Here is a 19,936-nt window from a genome sequence, read left to right as displayed (position 1 = left end):
CTTGTTACAGCTTAAGTAGCTGTAAGGAGTAGGGAGAACGGACAAATATAATCACAGTGCAGGGCACTGGAAAGGACAAAGAGATGGATCACTGAAATTCCCATTGCACTTTTGAGATTTTAGTCTTGTTCTCACCACTTGATTCTAATGCCAGGAAATGAAAGAAATGTGGTGATATTTTATTTTGTTGTTGCTGTTAGCCGAGTACTGGAAAAGTCTGCAAGTGTTGTCAAAGCTTAGAATTGTGTGTGTTTGATCTTGAGTGAGGTTTGGCCTCTAGAAGGAAATATAGGCAGTAGTTTAAATTAAAAAGAAAAATGATTAGATTGTGGTTAAATGACTAGGAAAGATAATTAAATGTCTGCAGTATATGCATATTTAATTTTTTTACTTTAGTCATATTACAGGAGGAAAAGACATTTCAGAGAGAAAGTAAGTGACTGTTGTTTTGGCCTTTGTCATCTTTCTGAAGTTTTTTAAAAGGGCATAGCTCACATTTAAATATGGTGATGTGCTTAGCTTACATAATGTGATCTCACACACAGGCATACACAGGTAGACATATATTTAAGCTACAAAACTTACAGATCACAGTATACGCTCTCAGTGATTTAATTATTTTTCCATTACTGCGTTAGATAAAATATGTGGCACAATTGGCAGTCTCCAGTGTTGTGCAAGGGTTATCTTTTAAATATATATGGTTTTATAACAGTATTGGAAGTAGAAAGTGATGTGCTATGGTATGAAGTTTTGTCATCATCATTCGAGATAAGCTTTAACGTGAGTGGTGAAGTCATGAGTGAGTACCGCAGATCAAACAGCTACTGATTAAATATTTATTTCCCTTGTAACTGTGCTGTGTTTTGTATGTAGCATGTGTTTTAGAGAAAATGTGTTCTCTAATGATGAGGGGACTATAAATTGTGCTTGACACCTGCTTTGTAAATGTGTATCATGCATGAATCCAGATAACTCTAAATGGCATTATTATAGCCTCAAATGCTGAATTAATAGTCCAGGGTCTAAGGTCTTTCCAATGCAAGGGATTATCCTGTAAGAAAGTCTCATCCTCAAAATATCTCTTAAAATCAGTGGCCTTTTTGATTTAAAAAAACCTCTTGTTAGTCTAGGATGAGTCTTGCCTGTACTGGCACTTGGACAGATTTTATCTGAGAAGAGTGAAGAGGTGAAAAACATTTCCATGAGAAGCTAATTTTCATTTTTTAAAGGTAACTCTTTAAGGTAGCTGCAAGCAGAAGACATGGATGGGTGTAAAGTTAAAGAAAGTCCATGAAGAACATGAATTAGTGGACTTAAAGTAATTGAAGAGGTCTGTTGGGCCTGGAGTACTTATCTCAAGGCTGCAGTTTATCCTATAGCTAACAGCTCTGCAGCCTTTTCTGTCTACTCCTATAGCTAGATTAATATGGTGATGAGATATTGGATAAAGCATAAGTATGACCGTGAGATTCTTGAGATAAATTACATTCATTACTGTGTATTTTCAGTTTCCCAAAAATATGGTAGGTAGAATAGAAGGAAGCAGAGTGAATCCAGTTATTAGTCAAAACTAATAACTAAAGAATGGAGATTTCTTCTTTTAAACTATAAACAATAAAGTCTTCAAGCATAAAAATGGAGAATAATAAGGAATAATACAACAGTGGAGATTTCCAGAAATGCCTTCTATAACTTACACATCTTAAAAATGCACTCTAGATTTTCACAAAAATCAACACTGTAAATAGAGGTGTAAGTATCATTTCATGGATGAATAAATCACTTCTCGAGTTTTAAATTTGGAACATGATTTCTTAAAATAAAAAAGTAGTTATGGGAAGCTCCTTACAGTATTTATAATAATGCGTAACAGGGATAAAATTATACTGGCTTGTAGAAGTATATTTGATTTTCACCATGTATAGCTCTTCATTCATTTTTTTTTAAATTTCGAATCTGATTTTATTTCTGTTATCTTAAGCATTAGAAAAATCGAAGCCTTTAACCCTTCCTTTTGAAAAGTCTACCTATACTCTTTTAGTGTAATGATATAAATTTTTTATCTAATGAGAAACAGGTAAAATTTGAAGTTTTACAAATTTTACCATAGCTGGTGGATATTTGGCCAGTTCTCGTCTCTTGTACAACTGATGGCTTTGGCAGAAGTAGAGTTTGCTAGCCCACTTGGCCTGCAGGGAGACACCAAGTACAGCCTGACGTTCCAGATCAATTTTCTTATGAGACCATCAATCTCTCCTCTATTTTCTTGTGGGCTTTTAAATGGTACATCACTGATGTGAATATGCCATGTAAGATGATAATGTATAAGACCAGTACGGTGTGATTTATTTTAGTTTGTATTGCTAAACAGTTCAGGCATGCTAAATCAGTTGCATTTCAGTTAGCCAAGCAATATATCACATAAATAAGCAATTAATTGTGTTTGAAATTAGTAAAACCAACAGAAAATCAACTCCATCTCAACAAAATGGCAGCTGACCTTTTCTTAGCTAATACTACCCTCAGAAGCTGTCTGTCCAACAGCATAATACAATAAATATTGACCGTGATTGTTATTTTGCTGCTTCTTCCACTTTCCTGTAACTCTTCCACAGTCATCCACCACCACCAGCTACCCACCGATTGTGAAAAATCTGCATTTATTTATCATTTAAGTTGCCTAGACCACTTGATCATATTAAGTTTCCCAATAATTTCTTCCCTTACCCTGTAAACAAGTTTGTTTAGAGCTGCTTATATGTCTATTTTCACTAGTTTCGTCCTAACGAGCTCTTCCATTTTAGAGAAGAACCTTTCTTTAGTACTGTCGTAAAAAGATAAAAATTCTAACTGGGCTCTCCCTCAAATACTAATCTTTCTCTACCCATTGGACAAAGTGAGCAGGAGGAGATTCTGGGGACTAAATTTTGGTCCTCATTTTTGTTTTGAAAATACTACTGTCTTCAGATGAATTTGGCCTTATCTTTACAAGAGCTAGATGGTATAAAAGTGATCTGCGTTTGTTAAGTAGGCAACAGAAATATGTAGTTTGTAAATGTTGAACCCATAGAATTAATCAGACGGTTTTCCATTCTCACTAGAGAAAATCATCATTGCAGCATGTGAGCCTCTCTGACAGAGCAAATATTTCTGTAGAAACTGTGAGTTAGGTCTATTGACTTTGTTATGTGGAAAAAATGTAGTTTTTAATATTCCTTGTTATTTTGGCCTATTATTCATCTCTGTAATTTTCTGCTATGTGATTGTAATAAACATTTTGCCATAGGACTACACTTTTCTCTTTTAAACAGAAAAGCTGGTTATCTGTAATGCGTAAAAGTATGAATATTTACTCTGTTGTATTTTTTCTTCCTTTTGCAGAAGCTGCAAAGAATCAATCCTCCTTACTGTTGTTCAACCTTACCCTGTAAGTATCTGTGGTGTTTTCTCAATTGCTTTCGTAGCAACATAGGAGCGTTTGTCTGCCTATATGCTGCCTGCATCTCTACCTTATCTGTGTAATAAAAGAAAAAAAAAGTGAGATAAGGGCTGTGTCTTTTAAAGGTAATATTCAAGACTGTATTACTGCGTACTGCGCTCAGTGTAATAGTAACTTAAATAATAATGGTATGTTTTAACTCCCGCTGCTGGAGGCGCTTGGGCATCTCGCCCGGTGCTCGTGCTGGCACTGTCTCCTTGCAGCCCCCAAGGGTTCAAGGTTTGGTCTGTCGCAGCTCCTGGGTTTCCTGGCAGTCTGCCTCATCGCCGCAGGGTTGCACTTGTGTATCAAGCTCGTTTTCCCTGCGTGCGAGGGGGGTCTGTCTCTTCTCTAGAGCAGCGTGTTTGGCAACTGTGGGAGAGGCGAGAAGGGGAGGCCGCTGCAGCGAGGCTGGTCGGGGTCGCCTCAGGGTCCTGTGCTGTGCCCCACCGAGCTGACTGACCTTTGCACCTCAGTGAGTGCTGCGGGGAGTGGGCTTGTGAGCTCTCAGCCCAGACCCCTCGTTGAGGAGGCATAGATGAGAAAGGGGATCCCCACGTGCCTGTGCACAGCCGTACGCACCTTGGCAGCTGCTGATGGGCCTCAACCATGGATTGGCAGTGAGTCCAGCTCTCTCCCTTGAGATGTAACGCATCCATTCACCTCCCAATTTACTAGCCTGATCCGTGGCAGTTTGGATCGATAAGGGATAACTGCATCCTTTTCTTCCAAGAATAAGGGATGAGATGGATTTGATGCAAAGATGTGAAAACATTTGCATCTGCTGAAGCAGCCAAAATGTAAATCCTGCAAAAACTTTGTCACTGCTATATTTCTTCTCTACTACTCACTAGCCCTTCTGACTAGTTTAGAAGTGGCCACGTTGGTAAGCTGTCCTGGTAGAAGCCCATCCACACAGCAGCTCATTCATGGGAAAAAAGCACACGCTGCTCCACAAAACTGGGCAGTGGCTGCTGCACTGCAGTAAGACCGCTAGCAGTAAGGTGAGCAGGGATCCGGTAGACCTCAGCCTTCTTAAGTGAAAATGCAGACATGATCTGACTAAATAAAGAAACCTAAATGCCTTTAAAACTAATGGGATTACAGACAGTAGTTTTGATTGCAGGAAATATGTATAATATGGAAAAAGTTCCTCAGATGCTTCCCTTTTTTATACAGGTTGGCTTATTTCATCAGTTGACAGGCTTCGTTCTTTTCCTTAAATGTCAGGAGAGAAAAGGGCATGTGCTTTAGTGCAGGTACCTGTGGCTCTGTAGTTACTTGCTGATTTAAAAGGTGACCATAAAGTGTAGTACTGGATGCCTTTGAAGTGTTGCAGCCTATTATTGCTGCATTGCTGGTAGGAGAACAGGCTTATCTATACTGAACATAAAGGAAGTTGTAACCTAAATGAACTGCGTACAACATGTCCAGTGGGAGATATTTTCAGCATGGGTACTGTCTTCCTCCAGCAGTTGCTCTGGAGAAGAAGGTAAGTTGTGACCTGGTATCTTCCTAGTTTGTTTGGATCCAACCACTAGTTGAGGCCTCACAAGGCAGAAGCTGTTTTTCTCCTTATATAGCACCAAAATCTATTCAGTAACTAAACTACATCTAGATGTCACTGAGCTAGAAATGATATTGAAGCACTGTTGCTTTTTTTTTTGATATTGAAGCTTCCTGGGAGGTACCATATAAGCTGACACGCCCAGTTAATGCATGATATTGGGTTGCCTGTGGCATGCCTGTTGGAGTCTAGGAGCCCAATGCTACCTCTGGAGACAAAGCAACCATGTTTTGGGGGTGATGGAAGTTTTAGTTCATGTAGGTGTGAAGCTTGTCTCCCTGAGTATGTCATCAGAGCAGTCAGGTATGATAGTTGTATGCGTATTAGCACTAGCTTTAATTATCCATTTGCATCCCAAAGTACATGAGCCCATGCTTAGGTGGCATGAACTTAGTGCCTGAGTCTGAACTCTTGCACCCTGCAGATCTCCTTTGATTTTTCCACTCATATTGTACTTCTCTACCACAGTCTAGACCAGGGTCTGTGTTAGATCATAGCTTTCCTCCCTCACCACTTTCAAGCCCAGGTTTTCTTGCAGTGGAAACAAAGATGTGCGTAGGGTTGGGGAGCAGTGGGGATGTTAACCAGTGCACGTACCTGAATTTTTACCCTGGCCCAGTGCAGGGTCCCTCAGTTCATGTGAACCCAGGGCTATGAAGTCTGCTGGGACTCTGAGTTATTCTTCAACATCTGGCTCATGCTGGACTTCATACTGCCACAACCTGACTGTTAGTAGTACCTGAGCCGATTAGATGGCATCCATCTCAGATCTGCCATCCTGCATGTTACACCAGCGTGGCCATGCCTGCCATCTGCTTCCATTCGACGAGAAGCAGATATACTTGAGTGTCCTGGTTCCCTTGGCCAACGCGTTTTGTTTCAGTTTTGAACAATAGTTATATCTTCGAAAATGATACTTAAAGTGTTTCCTCTTTTCTTTAGTTTTGCCTCCTCCCTTTTCCCTTTTACCCTTTTGCTAATAAAACTGGAAAGATAAAATACAAACCAGACAAAGGAAAAGTAAGAACTTTTAAATAAAGACTGAACCCTCTTTTCCATTCCTGGGAGAAATACGTCATTAGAAACATTTCAGGTAGCTCTCTTCTTGATGGTGAACCTTTTTGTTTCTATGACTGCATGAAAAATATCTGCCAAGATGGATTACAGAGTGCTGTTTCTTGATTGTTTTTATTTACACTATTTAGAGTTTGTATTGTTTTCATGCTTTCAAGTAACCATTCTTTATGATTGCAGGTGAAAGTAAAAGTAATCTAGATTTATAGTGCTCTGTAGTTCACATAGTACTTTCTGAAAGATTTTGCAGATCATTTTTACTTAAGTGCATTCATTTTTGTTTAATGGTTAAACTCATTAAAAATTAGTTTTAATTATGACCACACCAAAGCATTATACTCTCTTGTTTTTTTCCATCAATCTAATAAATGTCTGCTAGGTTAGTATCACTGCTGCTCATAAAAAGGTGACTGAACAGTTAAAGCACTTGAAGCAGTTTGAAGTTTTGATTTCTAGAATTATGGCATTTGATTATCATTTCTGACCATTTTATTCTGCAAATGGGCTATCATTCAGATTGTTGCTTAATTAAGTTTTAAGTGTTGCTCAAATCAAATAACATGCCTGTTTTGTTGTCTATTCAGATTTGGTGTGTAGAGATCATTTAATACGTTACTTTCATGGTTAATCTCTTAAGGTCCTTGGATATAATCTGGGCCCAGTTAAGATCTATGGCAATTTTGCTCTGCGTAAGTTCTGTGGTGGAAAAAGGATAAGATTTTTTTTTTTTATTTTACATCCATTTGAAAGAGATGCTTCTTGTCATAATACAGTTAATGTGTCTGAGAAACAATGTTTACAGGGAAACTTCAGTAAATAGCAGTCATTTATGAATTGTAATGACTATGGCAAAAATTGACTTTATGGACAGTCTCTCGCTGTTTTTCATTCTGCTTACCCTTCTGGTGTCGTGTAATTAATAGCAAAGCCCACTATATTTAGACTTGTTTATCAGCAAGGGTACAAAAAAGAAACAGATTTGTCCCAAAGACTTAGAAACCTGAAGTGAAAAAGAATACCAAGTTGTACTTCTAAAAACCATTTTGAAGCCAGACATACGAGCCTTTTGAACAGGATAGTGTTTGGCTACTTTAAGTTGAGAAGTTGATGTGGAATGAAGACATTTTTTCTTTGAAAATATACATAACAGCATTTTTCACAATCATATTAAGGACCTTTGCCACTACATAACTTCCGTATGAGCTTTTTAGCATGCTTAATTGCATGCGTGGCTTTAGTTCTACACGCAGCGTGGTTATGATGTGGTTGCTAATGAACATACTAACAGTGTGTTGCCTTCCAGAAGAGCAGGCAGCTACATGGCCACTTTCAAACAACACTTTTGCTATTTGGACAGGACCTCTCTATATAAGAACTATGTCAAACAGCCTTTCCTCGTTCATCGGTGTGTGGTATAAATCCCAGTGTGCACTGCTGCACCCTCCTTTCTTTCTGGAGGTCTCTTCTTAGGCTATATCGATTTTTTAGAGTGTATTTGTACAAAATACATAGTCTGTTCAGCAGGAAAGGATATGGGAAATTCCTGTGTGAAATTTCACATTAATTGTTTCAGCAAAGTGTTTTAGCCTCTCCACCCTTCACCATGATTACCCCCGGCAAAAAGAAAATATAATCATCTCTGGTAGATCACATTGTTTAGAAAAAAAAAAACAACTTTCAAGAGTGATCAGGAATCTGATCAGTACTTCAGCAATTAAACTTGTGCCAAGAGTTTAACGAAGGAACACTCCTGATGGCGATCTGTCAATGCACTGTGGTGATAACAAATTCCTGCATGGTAAAATTCTCAACATTATTACTTCCTTCTCTCTACCTGCTCTTCTGCAATGCTCTTGTGAGCCAGTCTAGTTGTTTCAGCCTTGCTCACAGCCATGAATGACGATATTTAGTTTGCCTTTGGGCATTATGTACTGTTCCACTTAATAAATTTAATTCTTCCTCTTGTTCACATTTTATTTACTTGCTAAATTTTGCCTCACATAATTGCCTGTAGGGATGGCCCAAATAATCAACACGTTTTTGCAGTCATCCAATTTTTCCCTATTTTCTAAGAAACATAGTATTTCATAGCTAACTGAAGACTAACTTTAGGTAACAAGCTTAAAATTGATTGCATATATACAATCTGTGGCTACTTTAAACTACCTTATTTTAGTCTGATTTGACACTTATTTTGAGAAAGCAGGTTTTCCTTTCACCTTTATGACTGTCCCATACTGCTGCCTTGTTTTATTTCCTCATGGCAGCTCAGTAGTACGTTATCCTCTTCTACGCTGCTAAATCCTTCTTTTTCTTGAGCATGAGTAATGATTTTGTTGTTGCAACAGCTCTTCCAGTGAGAGGACTCAGAAGGCCTTTTGCAGCAATATAAACACCATTTCACTTGGAATCTCTTAAAATTGCCACTGACCTGCAAAAGTGGGCAAAATACTGAATGCTCTTGTTTTCACTATAAAAACAGTTTCCCTCAAAATGAAGGGTATAATTTCAAACAGCTGTCTGAAAATGACCTGCTGTAATGCTGCTGACAAAAGTTGGATCTAATTTTGAGAAGTCCAAAAAATAAGAAAAATAGTGTTTTCCAGAAAGTCTCCTCTTGTTATCAGCAATCTCTCATGCTTTGACCTTACTGATGGGATGCCCATAGATTATGATCGCAAGTAGGGTTCAAAGAAGGGGTCTCAGTTTTCACTGTTATTTCCTCAAAACAAATCTCTGTTTAATGCTTCATTTCTCGTTAGCGGTTTCTCTAAGTGCTGAAATGATCAGCTGAAGTTTTACTTAATTCTGTGTAAAAATTATTCAAATTCCTGATGAATTTGAGTTTTTAGCAGAAAACACTGCTTAGGTCACACAACGTAAAGTTAATATTTTTTACAAGTATTTTGACTTGTTATCAAAATGTGTTCTCTCATTTTGCAAAAGTCGCTCTAATTAAGGTGCTTTTATCTGTGACAATGTAAATACTTTACCTACAGTGATAAATGAACTGCATTAGTGTAAACACCTCCTGTTTAAGGTCATCAGCTGAGAATAATGGTTTCCATTTGGCTAAAAGATGGCATATCAGAAAAAAATAAACCTGCCACTTGGAGAATCATTTACTGATAGCATTCTTAGCCTAGAAATGATAAGACGTTCACATATAATAGAGCAGCACATGATTTTGCTTGTTAGATAAGTAAGTTTCAATAATCAAAAATAAATGTTTTGCTTAGGTTTTTCCCCTCTTTTTGGAATTAGTTCCTCTCTCAAAGAGAAAATGTCAAGTGCCAAATTAATGCAGACATAGCAACAATGGAGATTGTGTAATTAAATGTAAAAGCTGTGATATTATTCAAACCTTTAATCAACAGAGACTATTTCCCCCAAACTTGGCACAGCTGTTCTAGTTTTTGTTACATCCCTGTTTTACAGTCTGGAGGTTTTTAGAAAGCAATTTACTTTCAGGCTTACCCAGAGCGCCTGGGAAGAAGCCTGAGTCCTATCCACTTCCCTTGTGCAAGCAGGCGGCGGTAGGAGAAGTGAGGAGGTAGGGAAGCCACACGTTTTATCACAGTTGATGGCATACTCCTCTTGCTATGCATAATATACTTTAAAACTTGTTGCCCAAGATGGTTCCAGGGACCTCATGTGTGTTTAAGCCTTTCAGTTGTGTTGGACTCCCATATTGCATTTTTGGGATAACTTAAGTATTTATTTTCTCTCCCTCCTCACACACACCTGACTTTTGAGGTTCTAGAGAGCAAAGGACAAAGCCACATAGCCATTTATTTTATGGGAAATACCTTGCCAGAATCCAGAAGAAAATTTGGCAGTCTGCCTCTGAAGAGAAGCCAGGCCGGCAACTCATCTGCAACAAGAGCAAACAGCTGTAAAAAGCCCCTTCCAGCAAGAAAAGTACCTGAAAGATACTCCTCTTTTCACCTGCCCTTGCAAGTGAGAGGCAGTCAGCCTATTCCTGTAGCTGTGCTATCCCATGACAGCAGGAATAGGGAGGTTACAGTCCATTATTTGGATGTCAGATAGAATATGCCCCTTACACACTGCAGAAAGGTAGCATCATATGGAGAGGAGGGAAATCAGAAAGGGCATATGTGCAATGATCTTAAAAATGATGTCACTGCAGGCTGTCTCCTTTTAGGTATTCATCTCCAGAGTACTGTATGTAAGCATGCTGCATTACCATTTCCATGTTGTACCTTCTCGCTGAAGAAGTTGTTTTGTTTTTCTAATTTAGTTTCTTTCTTTTCTGCCACTGTTTCTAATCTTTGGGGGCCCTTCTGTGTTTTTCATCACTAGTTTTGGAAACTCATCTTGATTTGATCTCATGTTTGAATTTTTTGTTTCGTATACTGTTACTAGTAAAAAAAAAAAAAAAACACTGTATAGTCATAGCTGTTAGAGAAAAGGAAAGTTTAGAAAGAACTGTAAAATTGAGGAAGCATTCACTTCTATTTCTTGGTTCTGTTTTGAACTCCAGGAATTACCAGATGACTAATATTTCCTGGAGTGTGACACCTTCTGTTCCTTGTTTATTGGTTGATATTGAAGCCATTCTAGTAGTTACCATATTTTCCATGTGATGATAAATCCGTGGCATACAAAAACAAGCTAGATTTTGTCCTGCCAGTTTCTAAAAACTAGATTTCTCCATCGCAGAAAAATAACTTTTTACACAGTCTCAGCAGAGATCAAAGACTATGAGAGCACGTGACCTGAACTACTCCTTCACTCCTGCAGATTGTTAGTCATGTCTAAATTGTAGTGATGGTGACAAGACTTTCTGTGTTGACAAGAACTGCCATCATGTCTCATTGGTAATAGGAAGTTACTCCAGGGTCACCATCGATGCCTGCATCAGTTTCTAACAGACAAGCAAACCAACATGAGTTGGTACTTTCAGTATCCAAAATCACTGAGGCCACTCCTCGAGAGTTAGGATAAGATTCTGAAAATCCTAATTCACATCTTACTGAAATAAATGGACCAAAACGTGGCCCAGAAGAACCCAGTGATTTTCAATGAAGCCAAAATTTCTTCCGTTGCCTATTATCACGGTTGTGGAGTTAGGTGATGCCAGAAGCTCTCTGTTTGTTACTCACCTCGTAACTGACCTCGTAACTGTTTGTAACTGACATCGTAACGCTGTTGAAGAAGGCTGGAAGCTGGTGACCTCTCGTAGAAGGAGAAAGGCTCTTACTCCTCTTCAAGGCTTACCCGTGAAGAACAAGTTTAGCGCCCTCCAAGCTGGGGAGGAGCTGGGCATGGCTCCAAGGGAGGCGACTGGCCTGACAGACCCTGTGCCATGCAGGAACACCTGGAAGATGCGGCGAGTGATTGTTGTGGGTGACTCCCTGCTGCAGGGGACAGAGGCACCTGTCAGGACAGAGGCTTGCTGCCTCTCTAGACAATTAAGAGATGTCATGGAAAGACTGCCAAGGCTGGTCCATGCATCGGACTACTACCCTCTGCTGCTCTTCCATGTGGGCGCTAATAACACGAAAGGCAAATTGGAAACCATCAGACCGGACTTCAGAGCTCTGGGAATGGTGGTGAAGGGTCTGGGAGCCCAGGTCATTTTCTCCTCAATCTTGCCTGTGAGGGGAAAGAACGGGAGGAGGAGGAGTAGACGCGTTTTCCAAGTTAACAACTGGCTGTGCCACTGGTGGTGCTTTCTATGACCATGGGACCCTGTTTGAAGATCAACAGCTGATGGGGAGAGATGGGATCCACCTTACCAAGCGGGGCACGCGTGTCTTTGCCAACAGATCGGCCAGCCTGGTAAGGAGGGCTTTAAACTAGGCAAGATGGGGGAAGGGGAGTGGTATAGTGGCAGGGGAGTCAGTAAAACACCGCTCCAGTCAGGAGGCCTCCAGTGGGTGCATACAGCTAGGGGAGACAGCATGGAACATGGCTATGGAGGCTCCTCTTGCACCTCTCCTGGGAAGCTTGCATGCTCGACTGGCTCTCTGAAATGCCTGTATACCAATGCGCGCAGCATGGGGAATAAGCAGGAAGAGTTAGAGATCTGTGTGCGGTCGCAGGGCCATGATCTCATTGCAGTTCCAGAGACATGGTGGGAGAGCTCACATGACTGGGATGCTGTCATGGATGGCTACGTGCTTTTTAGGAAAGACAGGCCAGGAAGGCGAGGTGGTGGAGCTGCCCTTTATGTGAGGGAGCAACTAGAATGTGTGGAGCTCTGCCTCGGGGTGGATGAAGAGCAAGTTGAGAGCCTATGGGTAAGGATTAAAGGGCAGGCTGGCATGGGTGACACTGTTGTGGGGGTTTACTACAGGCCACCTGACCAGGAGGAAGTCATCGATGAGGCCTTCTACAGACAGCTGGAAGTAGCCTCACGCTCACAGGCCCTGGTTCTCATGGGAGACTTCAAGCACCCTGACATCTGTTGGCAAGACAGCACAGCTAGGCACAAGCAGTCCAAGAGGTTCCTGCAGAACATTGATGATAATTTCTTGACCCAGGTGGTAGAGATGCCAACAAGGAGAGGTGCGCTGCTAGACCTTGTACTAACAAACAAAGAAGGTCTAGTTGGAGAGGCAGGAGGAAGGTTGGGGGCAGCCTTGGCTGCAGTGACCATGAGATGGTGGAGTTCAGGATCCTACGAGGAGGGAGCAGGGCAACGAGTAGGATTGCAACGCTGGACTTGAGGAGAGCTGACTTTGGCCTCTTGAGGGACCTACTTAGGGGAATCTCCTGGGGTAGGGCCCTGGAAGGAAGAGGGGTCCAAGAAAGCTGGTTAATATTCAAGCATCACTTCCTCCAGGCTCAAGAGCAGTGCATCCCTCTGAGGAAGAAGTTGAGCAAAGCGGGCAGGAGACCTGCATGGAGGAGCAAGGAACTCCCGGCAAAACTCCAACAGAAGGAGGAAGTGTACAGAATGTGGCAAAGGGGACAGGCCACTTGGGAGGAATACAGGGACGTTGTCAGAGCGTGCAGGGATGCGACAAGGAAGGCTAAGGCCCATTTGGAATTAAATCCGGCAAGGGATGTCAAGGACAGCAAGAAGGGGTTCCTCCAATACATCAATAGCAAAAGGAAGCCTAGGGAAAATATGGGCCCGCTGCTGAATGGGGCAGGTGCCCTGGTGACGAAGGATATAGAGAAGGCAGAGTTATTGAATGCTGCCTTTGCTTCAGTCTTCACTGCTAAGGCCAGTGCTCAGGAATTCCAGAGGCTGGGGACAAGAGAGGAAGGCTGGAGAAAGGAAAACTCTCCCTTGGTTGAAGAGGATCAGGTTGGAGATCATTTGTCCAAACCTGACATCCACAAATCCATGGGCCCCAATGGGATGCACCCACAAGTGCTGAGGGAGCTGGGGGATGTCATCGCTAGGCCACTCTCCATCATCTTGGAAAGGTCCTGGAGATCAGAAGAGGTGCCTGAGGACTGGAAGAAAGCCAATGTCACCCCAGTCTTCCAAAAGGGCCAGAAGGAGGCGCCAGGGAACTACAGGTCGGTTAGTCTTATCTCCCTCCCTGGAAAGGTGATGGAACAGCTCCTCCTGGAGGTCCTCACTAAGCACATGGAGGACATGTCAGGAGTAGTCAGCATGGATTCACCAAAGGCAAATCATGCTTGACCAATCTGACAGCCTTCTAGGATGGAATGACTGGCTGGGTAGACGAGGGGAGAGCAGTGGATGTTGTCTGCCTGGACTTCAGCAAGGCTTTCGACACCGTCTCCCATCACATCCTCGTGGGTAAACTCAGGAAGTGTGGGTTGGATGAGTGGACGGTGAGGTGGATTGAGAACTGGCTGGATGGCCGAGCTCAGAGGGTTGTGGTCAGTGGTGCAGAGTCTAGTCAGAGGCCTGTATCTAGCGGTGTCCCCCAGGGGTCAGTGCTGGGTCCAGTCTTGTTCAACACTTCATCGATGACCTGGAGGAAGGGACAGAGTGCACTCTCCTCAGCAAGTTTGCTGATGCTACTAAACTGGGGGGAGGGACTGACACACCAGGGGGCTGTGCTGCCCTTCCGAGGGAGCTGGACAGGCTGGAGAGTTGGGCAGAGAGAAACCTCCTGAAGTTCCACCAAGGCGAGTGCAGGATCCTGCACCTGGGCAGGAATAACCCCAGGCATGAGGACAGGCTGGGGTCTGACCTGCTGGAAAGCAGCTCTGCAGAGAAGGACCTGGGAGTGCTGGTGGACAACAAGTTAAGCTAGGAGGCAGCAGTGTGCCCCTGTGGCCAAAGAAGGCCAATGGTATCCTGGGGTGCATGAGGCCGAGTGTTGCGAGCAGGTGGAGGGAGGTGATCCTGCCCCTCTCCTCAGCCCTGGTGAGGCCTCCCCTGGAGTACTGTGTCCAGCTGTGGGCTCCCCAGTACAAGAGAGACATGGCACTCCTGGAGTGAGTCCAGTGGGCTACAAAGATGATGAGGGGACTGGAGCATCTCTCCTATGAGGAAAGGCTGAGAGAGCTGGGCCTGTTGAGCCTGGAGAAGAGAAGACTGAGGGGGGATCTCATCAATGTGTAAAAGTATATGAAGGGAGGGTGTCAAGAGGATGGGGCCAGACTCTTCTCCGTGGTGCCCAGCGACAGGACAAGAGGCAACGGGCACAAACTGAACCACAGGAAGTTCCATCTGAACCTGAGGAAAAACTTCTTTCCTGTGAGGGTGACAGAGCACTGGCACAGGTTGCCCAGAGAGATTGTGGAGTCTCCTTTCCTGGAGATATTCAAAATCCGTCTGGACATAATCCTGGGCAATGTGCTATGGGTGACCCTGCTTGAGCAGGGAGGTTGGACTAGATGATCTCCAGAGGTCCCTTCCAACCTAAACCATTCTGTGATTCTATGACCTGAGAGTAAAGCCACCTTGCTTCTGCTGCTGAAAATGGAAATCCTTTTAACTCTGTGTATTTAATTTGTTACTAAAAATAAGTTCAGTAGCCCAGTAGTTAGTCAAACTGCCTGTGTGGGGAGATATTTTCTTCCAAGGGCTGAGCACTTGATCACGAGTGAATCCAATGAATAATGTAGCAGGTAAAATCAGTTAAGTCTCAGAAGAAAATCAGGAATGATTCGGGTTGTCTAATCCTTGAAGCCCCACAAGTATCTGATCTGTTGTAACCAGGCCTTTCACAGGCCTGTGCAGGGAATAGAGGACAAACCTGCTAGTCTGCACGGTCCTTTTGGTGGTTCTACACTGTGCTTGGAAGTGAACTAATATAATGAGATGCCACTATACTTGGAGAGCTCTCAGATACTTTTTTGCAAAAACTGTATGTATATGTTTATGTATATGTAGTGAAGCATGTACCATGCAAAAATTTTTCATTCAGTGTTTGAAGAGTCACTGACTGGTCGCTGATCGGTGTTCGTTCATGCAAGCAAGTATAGTTGGCAGCGTTCACTGACAGAGCACTACAAGGAATTTATATGTGCTCTGAGAGCCCTTCTCATTGCTCCAGTCTCACTGTAGGATAAGTTTCAGTATATGCCCTATGCATGAGTGGTTAACTATGTATATGTTTGTGTATGTGTATTATCTAAAGGAGCATTACGGTTTGACTGTATTTCCATTCTTCAGTGCACAGCATGCAAAGTATTGCTGTGTCTGGATTACCCAATATGTGAGAAACAGGGTAACTAGTTGAAAAAGGAAATATAGGTTGTAACTTGAAATTCTGTGATATATCTTGTCATCATTTTTCCTTGCAGTCTCCTAAATCAGCATTTATTAGTGCTGCAAAAAAGGCGAGATTGAAGTCCAATCCTGTCAAAGTGCGCTTCTCAGAAGAAGTAATTATCAATGGCCAGGTGTCGGTGAGTATTCAACTTCTTAACCTCAGGAAGGACTGAGCATTTCATCCAAAGAAGGTATGCCTCAAGGCTGGGAAGTAAGGAAAATATATGGTAGGAACAATGGTGAAAGGCTTGCGAAAAACAGAAAAGGATGTTTCTATTTCTGAAATTTTAGAAAGGCCCATTTTTAAAATCCACAAATTGGGCCCCTAATACTGTAAATAATTTGACCCTTTAAAAAAAAATAAAAATGCCAGTGAATATGCGTTTTGTGGAGATAGCACAGATATATCGTTCTTTATAGTCTTGATAGCACTTGCTTGTTTTTTCAGGGTAATTTTGTAAGAGGAAAATCCATCAACTCAAGAGAAGTACCATGTCAGGAAAATGGATTAAGACTACCTTACGGACCTCTTCAAAATTTGGTTTATGTGCTTGAACTTGTTCTTTCTGGCTCTCAGGAAAAATCAGCCTCATTCTGAGAGCCACTGAACTTCTCCTTAAACATGAGTTTCTACCTTGTTTTCATAATTTACCAGAACATTGTTCTGCACTGATGTCTTTATTCAGCTCTTTCAAACATGAAGTGATACTGTCTTTTTTTCAACAGCAGATATTGCTTTTTTTGAAAAAGCAAAGCCTTATTTGTTTCCCTTCCTTTTCATGTTTATTTTACTATATTTTTTGAATTGTCACAATTAAGTAGCAGTATTATACATTATTTTTCTTAAATTATGCCAGATATTAGCATTTAGCATCCAGCAGTAAGGAAAATGTATAGCATCTTGATTTTAATTTTTACTAACAATTCTGATGTTCTAGTTTTGTAGATTAAAGAGACTAGATAGCTCACTGTAGTGCAGAGGCACAGTAATCTATTTTTTTCAATTTTATTGAAAATGTTTCAACTTTAGGGGTAGAATTTATTGTTAGAGGAACAGTATTTAGGGAAATAAAATATTCCAAGTCAATAATAAAATGTATATGAAGTTATTTATTCCAAGAAAAAGACAAGTGGGGTAGATGCAGCTGTAATGAGCATGGCTGGATTCTTATAGGGCATAGCTAATTGTGCTTTCAGTGAGAGTCAACAAACTCATTTTCAGATATTATCTTCTTATTTGTACAATGCCCTTCTCTGTGGAACACAATTTCGATTTCTCTTGTAACGTGTAAAGTGGAGTTGTAACCTGATTCACTAATTTGCTTGGCAGGAAACAGTTAAGGATAATTCACTTCTTTTCATGCCAAATGTTCTGAAGGTGTATCTTGAAAATGGACAAACCAAATCTTTCCGTTTTGACTGCAGCACTTCAATAAAGGTAGGCTAAATGTACCAAATCCCATAACATGCAATGCCCAGGATGCCAGTTAAATATTTTGCAAGAGCTTTTCATAAATGTAATTTATTTTGAACACTTTAAGATCAGAATGACTGGTGTGTTCAATTATGGCTGGATTCATAGTTAAGAAATAATGTTTTGTTTTGTTTCTCTGCTGGTAAAATGCATTGTATTGTGAATGAAGAAAAAGTAGGAGTGATCATTTCAATGTGCGTGGAGTGCAATTAAAATTGCATGGACCTATCATTTTGATATGCTGCCAAATGCTAGCATGATTTGTCAGCAAAAGTAAGAAGCTAAGATTAAGATGTTGGTTGCTAACTGAGTATCATCTAGCTTGTCATCCATTGAATTTGGGATGGGATATTGTAGGGTGATGCTGGTGATAAATTGTTCATCTCAGCGTATTGTCCTCTATATTTTCCCTAACATATTTCACATAGAGATTAAACAAAGCGGTGAAGCTCTGACACACTGCTAAGCCTACTAGGGAGGTATCTGTAACACTCTGTTCCATTTAGGTTCCTAAATCAAAGTCATTGTTGGCGTGAGTGAGTGCCTTGAAGTAGTATAGTAAGCAAATGACTAGCACTCTTGGGCATGTTTTTGTTCTCTCAAGCATTTTTGTTTGAGTGAGTTAGTTTTAACCCAGATCATTTACCAAATCTAGTTCACCACATGGCAGCATGCACACTTGTGACTACAAGAGAAGAGAGATACATGGGTGGGAACGAGCAGCAAAGGCTGGCGGATGCAATTTTCAGCTGCAGTGCCAACTTTTTCTGGCTTTAAGGGACTGTAAAACTATGCATATTTGAAGAAATCCTGCTTTTCTGCTCACTGTGATTATGTCATATGCTCAACCAGTTGGAACAGCAAGGAAAGCAATTTGCTAAAGTAGAGATGGGGAAATTTACTCCTGCCTGCAGGTGAAGGAACAAAACAGATATTAAAGTTAGACTGAAAAAGAGGCTGCAATTTCTGTTTATAACTCATATATACACCTTAGGCATCAATTGAGCCTAAGGAAGGGATACAAGCCTCCACACTACAGCCATGGGATGCTGAAACCCTTCAGTCCATTTGAAAATTTGATTGGGTGAAGAATTAGGAGACATGCTTTACACAGAGGTTGAGGTCTCTATCCCCTTCTAAGGCCCATGAGCCCGCTTCCCAGAATTCTATTTTATGAGCGTATAACCAACCAATATCTATTCCAAGATATTTTGCCTCAGGGGGCTAGTCTGTGGCCACCACATCATACTAGTTTTCAGTAGTTCTGTCATGGGTGTGCCATGTACTGTATAGCCACATATCTAACCTGTAGTCATTGCAAAGAAACCCATGTGGCTCACCAACTCAGTTTTACTAATGTTGTAAGCCTGCTTTGGCCTTAGTCGTTCTCACTTTCTGCAGGAACAATTTCCTCTTCATCTAATTCAAGCTCTTATATATTCCATAGCATGCACAGCTCTGTATTCCATATATGTGTGTATGTATGCGTGTATATCCCCAATCGTGGTTGGGTGGGTGCGAATTTTTACTACTACTTGTAAACCTGAGCAAAGTAGGCATGCCCCAATTGAGTCAAAGCAAGTATAGTTTTTCCCTGCCCCTAGCTGTCCAGTCATTCACCGCTTAAAAGCAAGGGTGCAACCAGTGGCTTACCTGCAGTCCGCATGAGAAGCAACACCTGAATTGGTGGATTATAAGTTATTGATGAGAAGATAGATTGTAGTGGTATACAGCCCCAGGGGGTCAGCCCCCCATGCAGCAGGACAAGCTGGGGACCAATCTGCTGGAGAGCAGTTTTGCAGAGGCGGCCTTGGGGACCCCAAAGGACAAGAAGTTGAAAATGGGCCAGCAATGTGCTCTCGTGCCAAAGACAGCCAATAGTATCCTGGGCTGCGTTAGACAGAATGTTGTCTTCTCCTCAGCCCTGGTGAGGCCACACCTGCAGTGCTGCGTCCGGGTCTGGGCTCTCCAGCACAAGAGAGATATGGAGCTACTGGCGTGGGTCTAGCAAAGGGGCACAGAGATGTTGAAGGGACTAGAGCATCTCTCATAGGAGGAGAGGCTGAGAGAGCTAGGACTGTTCAGCCTGGAGAAGAGAAGGCGCAGGGCCCAATATATGTAAATATCTGACAGGACGGTGTCAAGAAGGTGGGGCCAGACTCTTCTCAGTGGTGCTCAGTGACAGGACAAGAGGCAACAGGCACATATTGAAACACGGGAAATTCCCTCTGAACATAAGAAATCATGTCTTCGCTGTGATGCGGCTGATCACTGGCAGAGGTTTCTGAGAGAGTTTGTGGACTGTCTGTATTTAGAGATACTCAAAACCCAACTGGACGTAGCCCTGGGCAACCTGCTATAACAGACCCTGCTTGAGCAGAGGGTTGGACCAGATGATCTCCGGAGGTGATCTCCAACCCCAATTATTCTGTCATTCTGTGATTATGTGTTAGCAAAAAATTAATCAGTTTGGGTAATTCAGTGCCTGTGTATTTTACCAACAAATTTAAAAGGTCCGAGATAACTAGCAACAAATAGTGCCTTTTAAGTGCCATATTACTTCCTCTTCAAAAGTTCCTTTTCATGACATATTTCTTAATGTTACTGTTATATCCTTTGCCTCTGAACATAGTTTAGGAGTATAAATAAAAGTGGATTTAGTGC

General features: G+C 41.8%; 1 protein-coding gene across 3 annotated transcripts in view; it reads left to right on the top strand.

The window, feature by feature from the left end:
- The window catches only part of FRMPD4 (FERM and PDZ domain containing 4), a 321,689-nt gene that overhangs the window by 280,532 nt on the left and 21,221 nt on the right, over positions 1–19,936 (top strand). For all 3 annotated transcript variants that reach the window (XM_068920597.1, XM_068920586.1, XM_068920605.1), the window contains exons 5-7: positions 3,385–3,430; positions 15,831–15,935; positions 17,129–17,236. In XM_068920597.1, coding sequence (XP_068776698.1) covers positions 3,385–3,430; positions 15,831–15,935; positions 17,129–17,236 — 259 coding nt within the window. The remainder of the gene's footprint in view (positions 1–3,384; positions 3,431–15,830; positions 15,936–17,128; positions 17,237–19,936) is intronic.

The sequence above is a fragment of the Struthio camelus genome, chromosome 1 (assembly GCF_040807025.1).
Source record: "Struthio camelus isolate bStrCam1 chromosome 1, bStrCam1.hap1, whole genome shotgun sequence".
Classification (NCBI taxonomy): domain Eukaryota; kingdom Metazoa; phylum Chordata; class Aves; order Struthioniformes; family Struthionidae; genus Struthio; species Struthio camelus.
The sequence above is the reverse complement of the archived record's forward strand: the minus strand, read 5'-3'. Positions and strand labels throughout refer to the sequence as shown.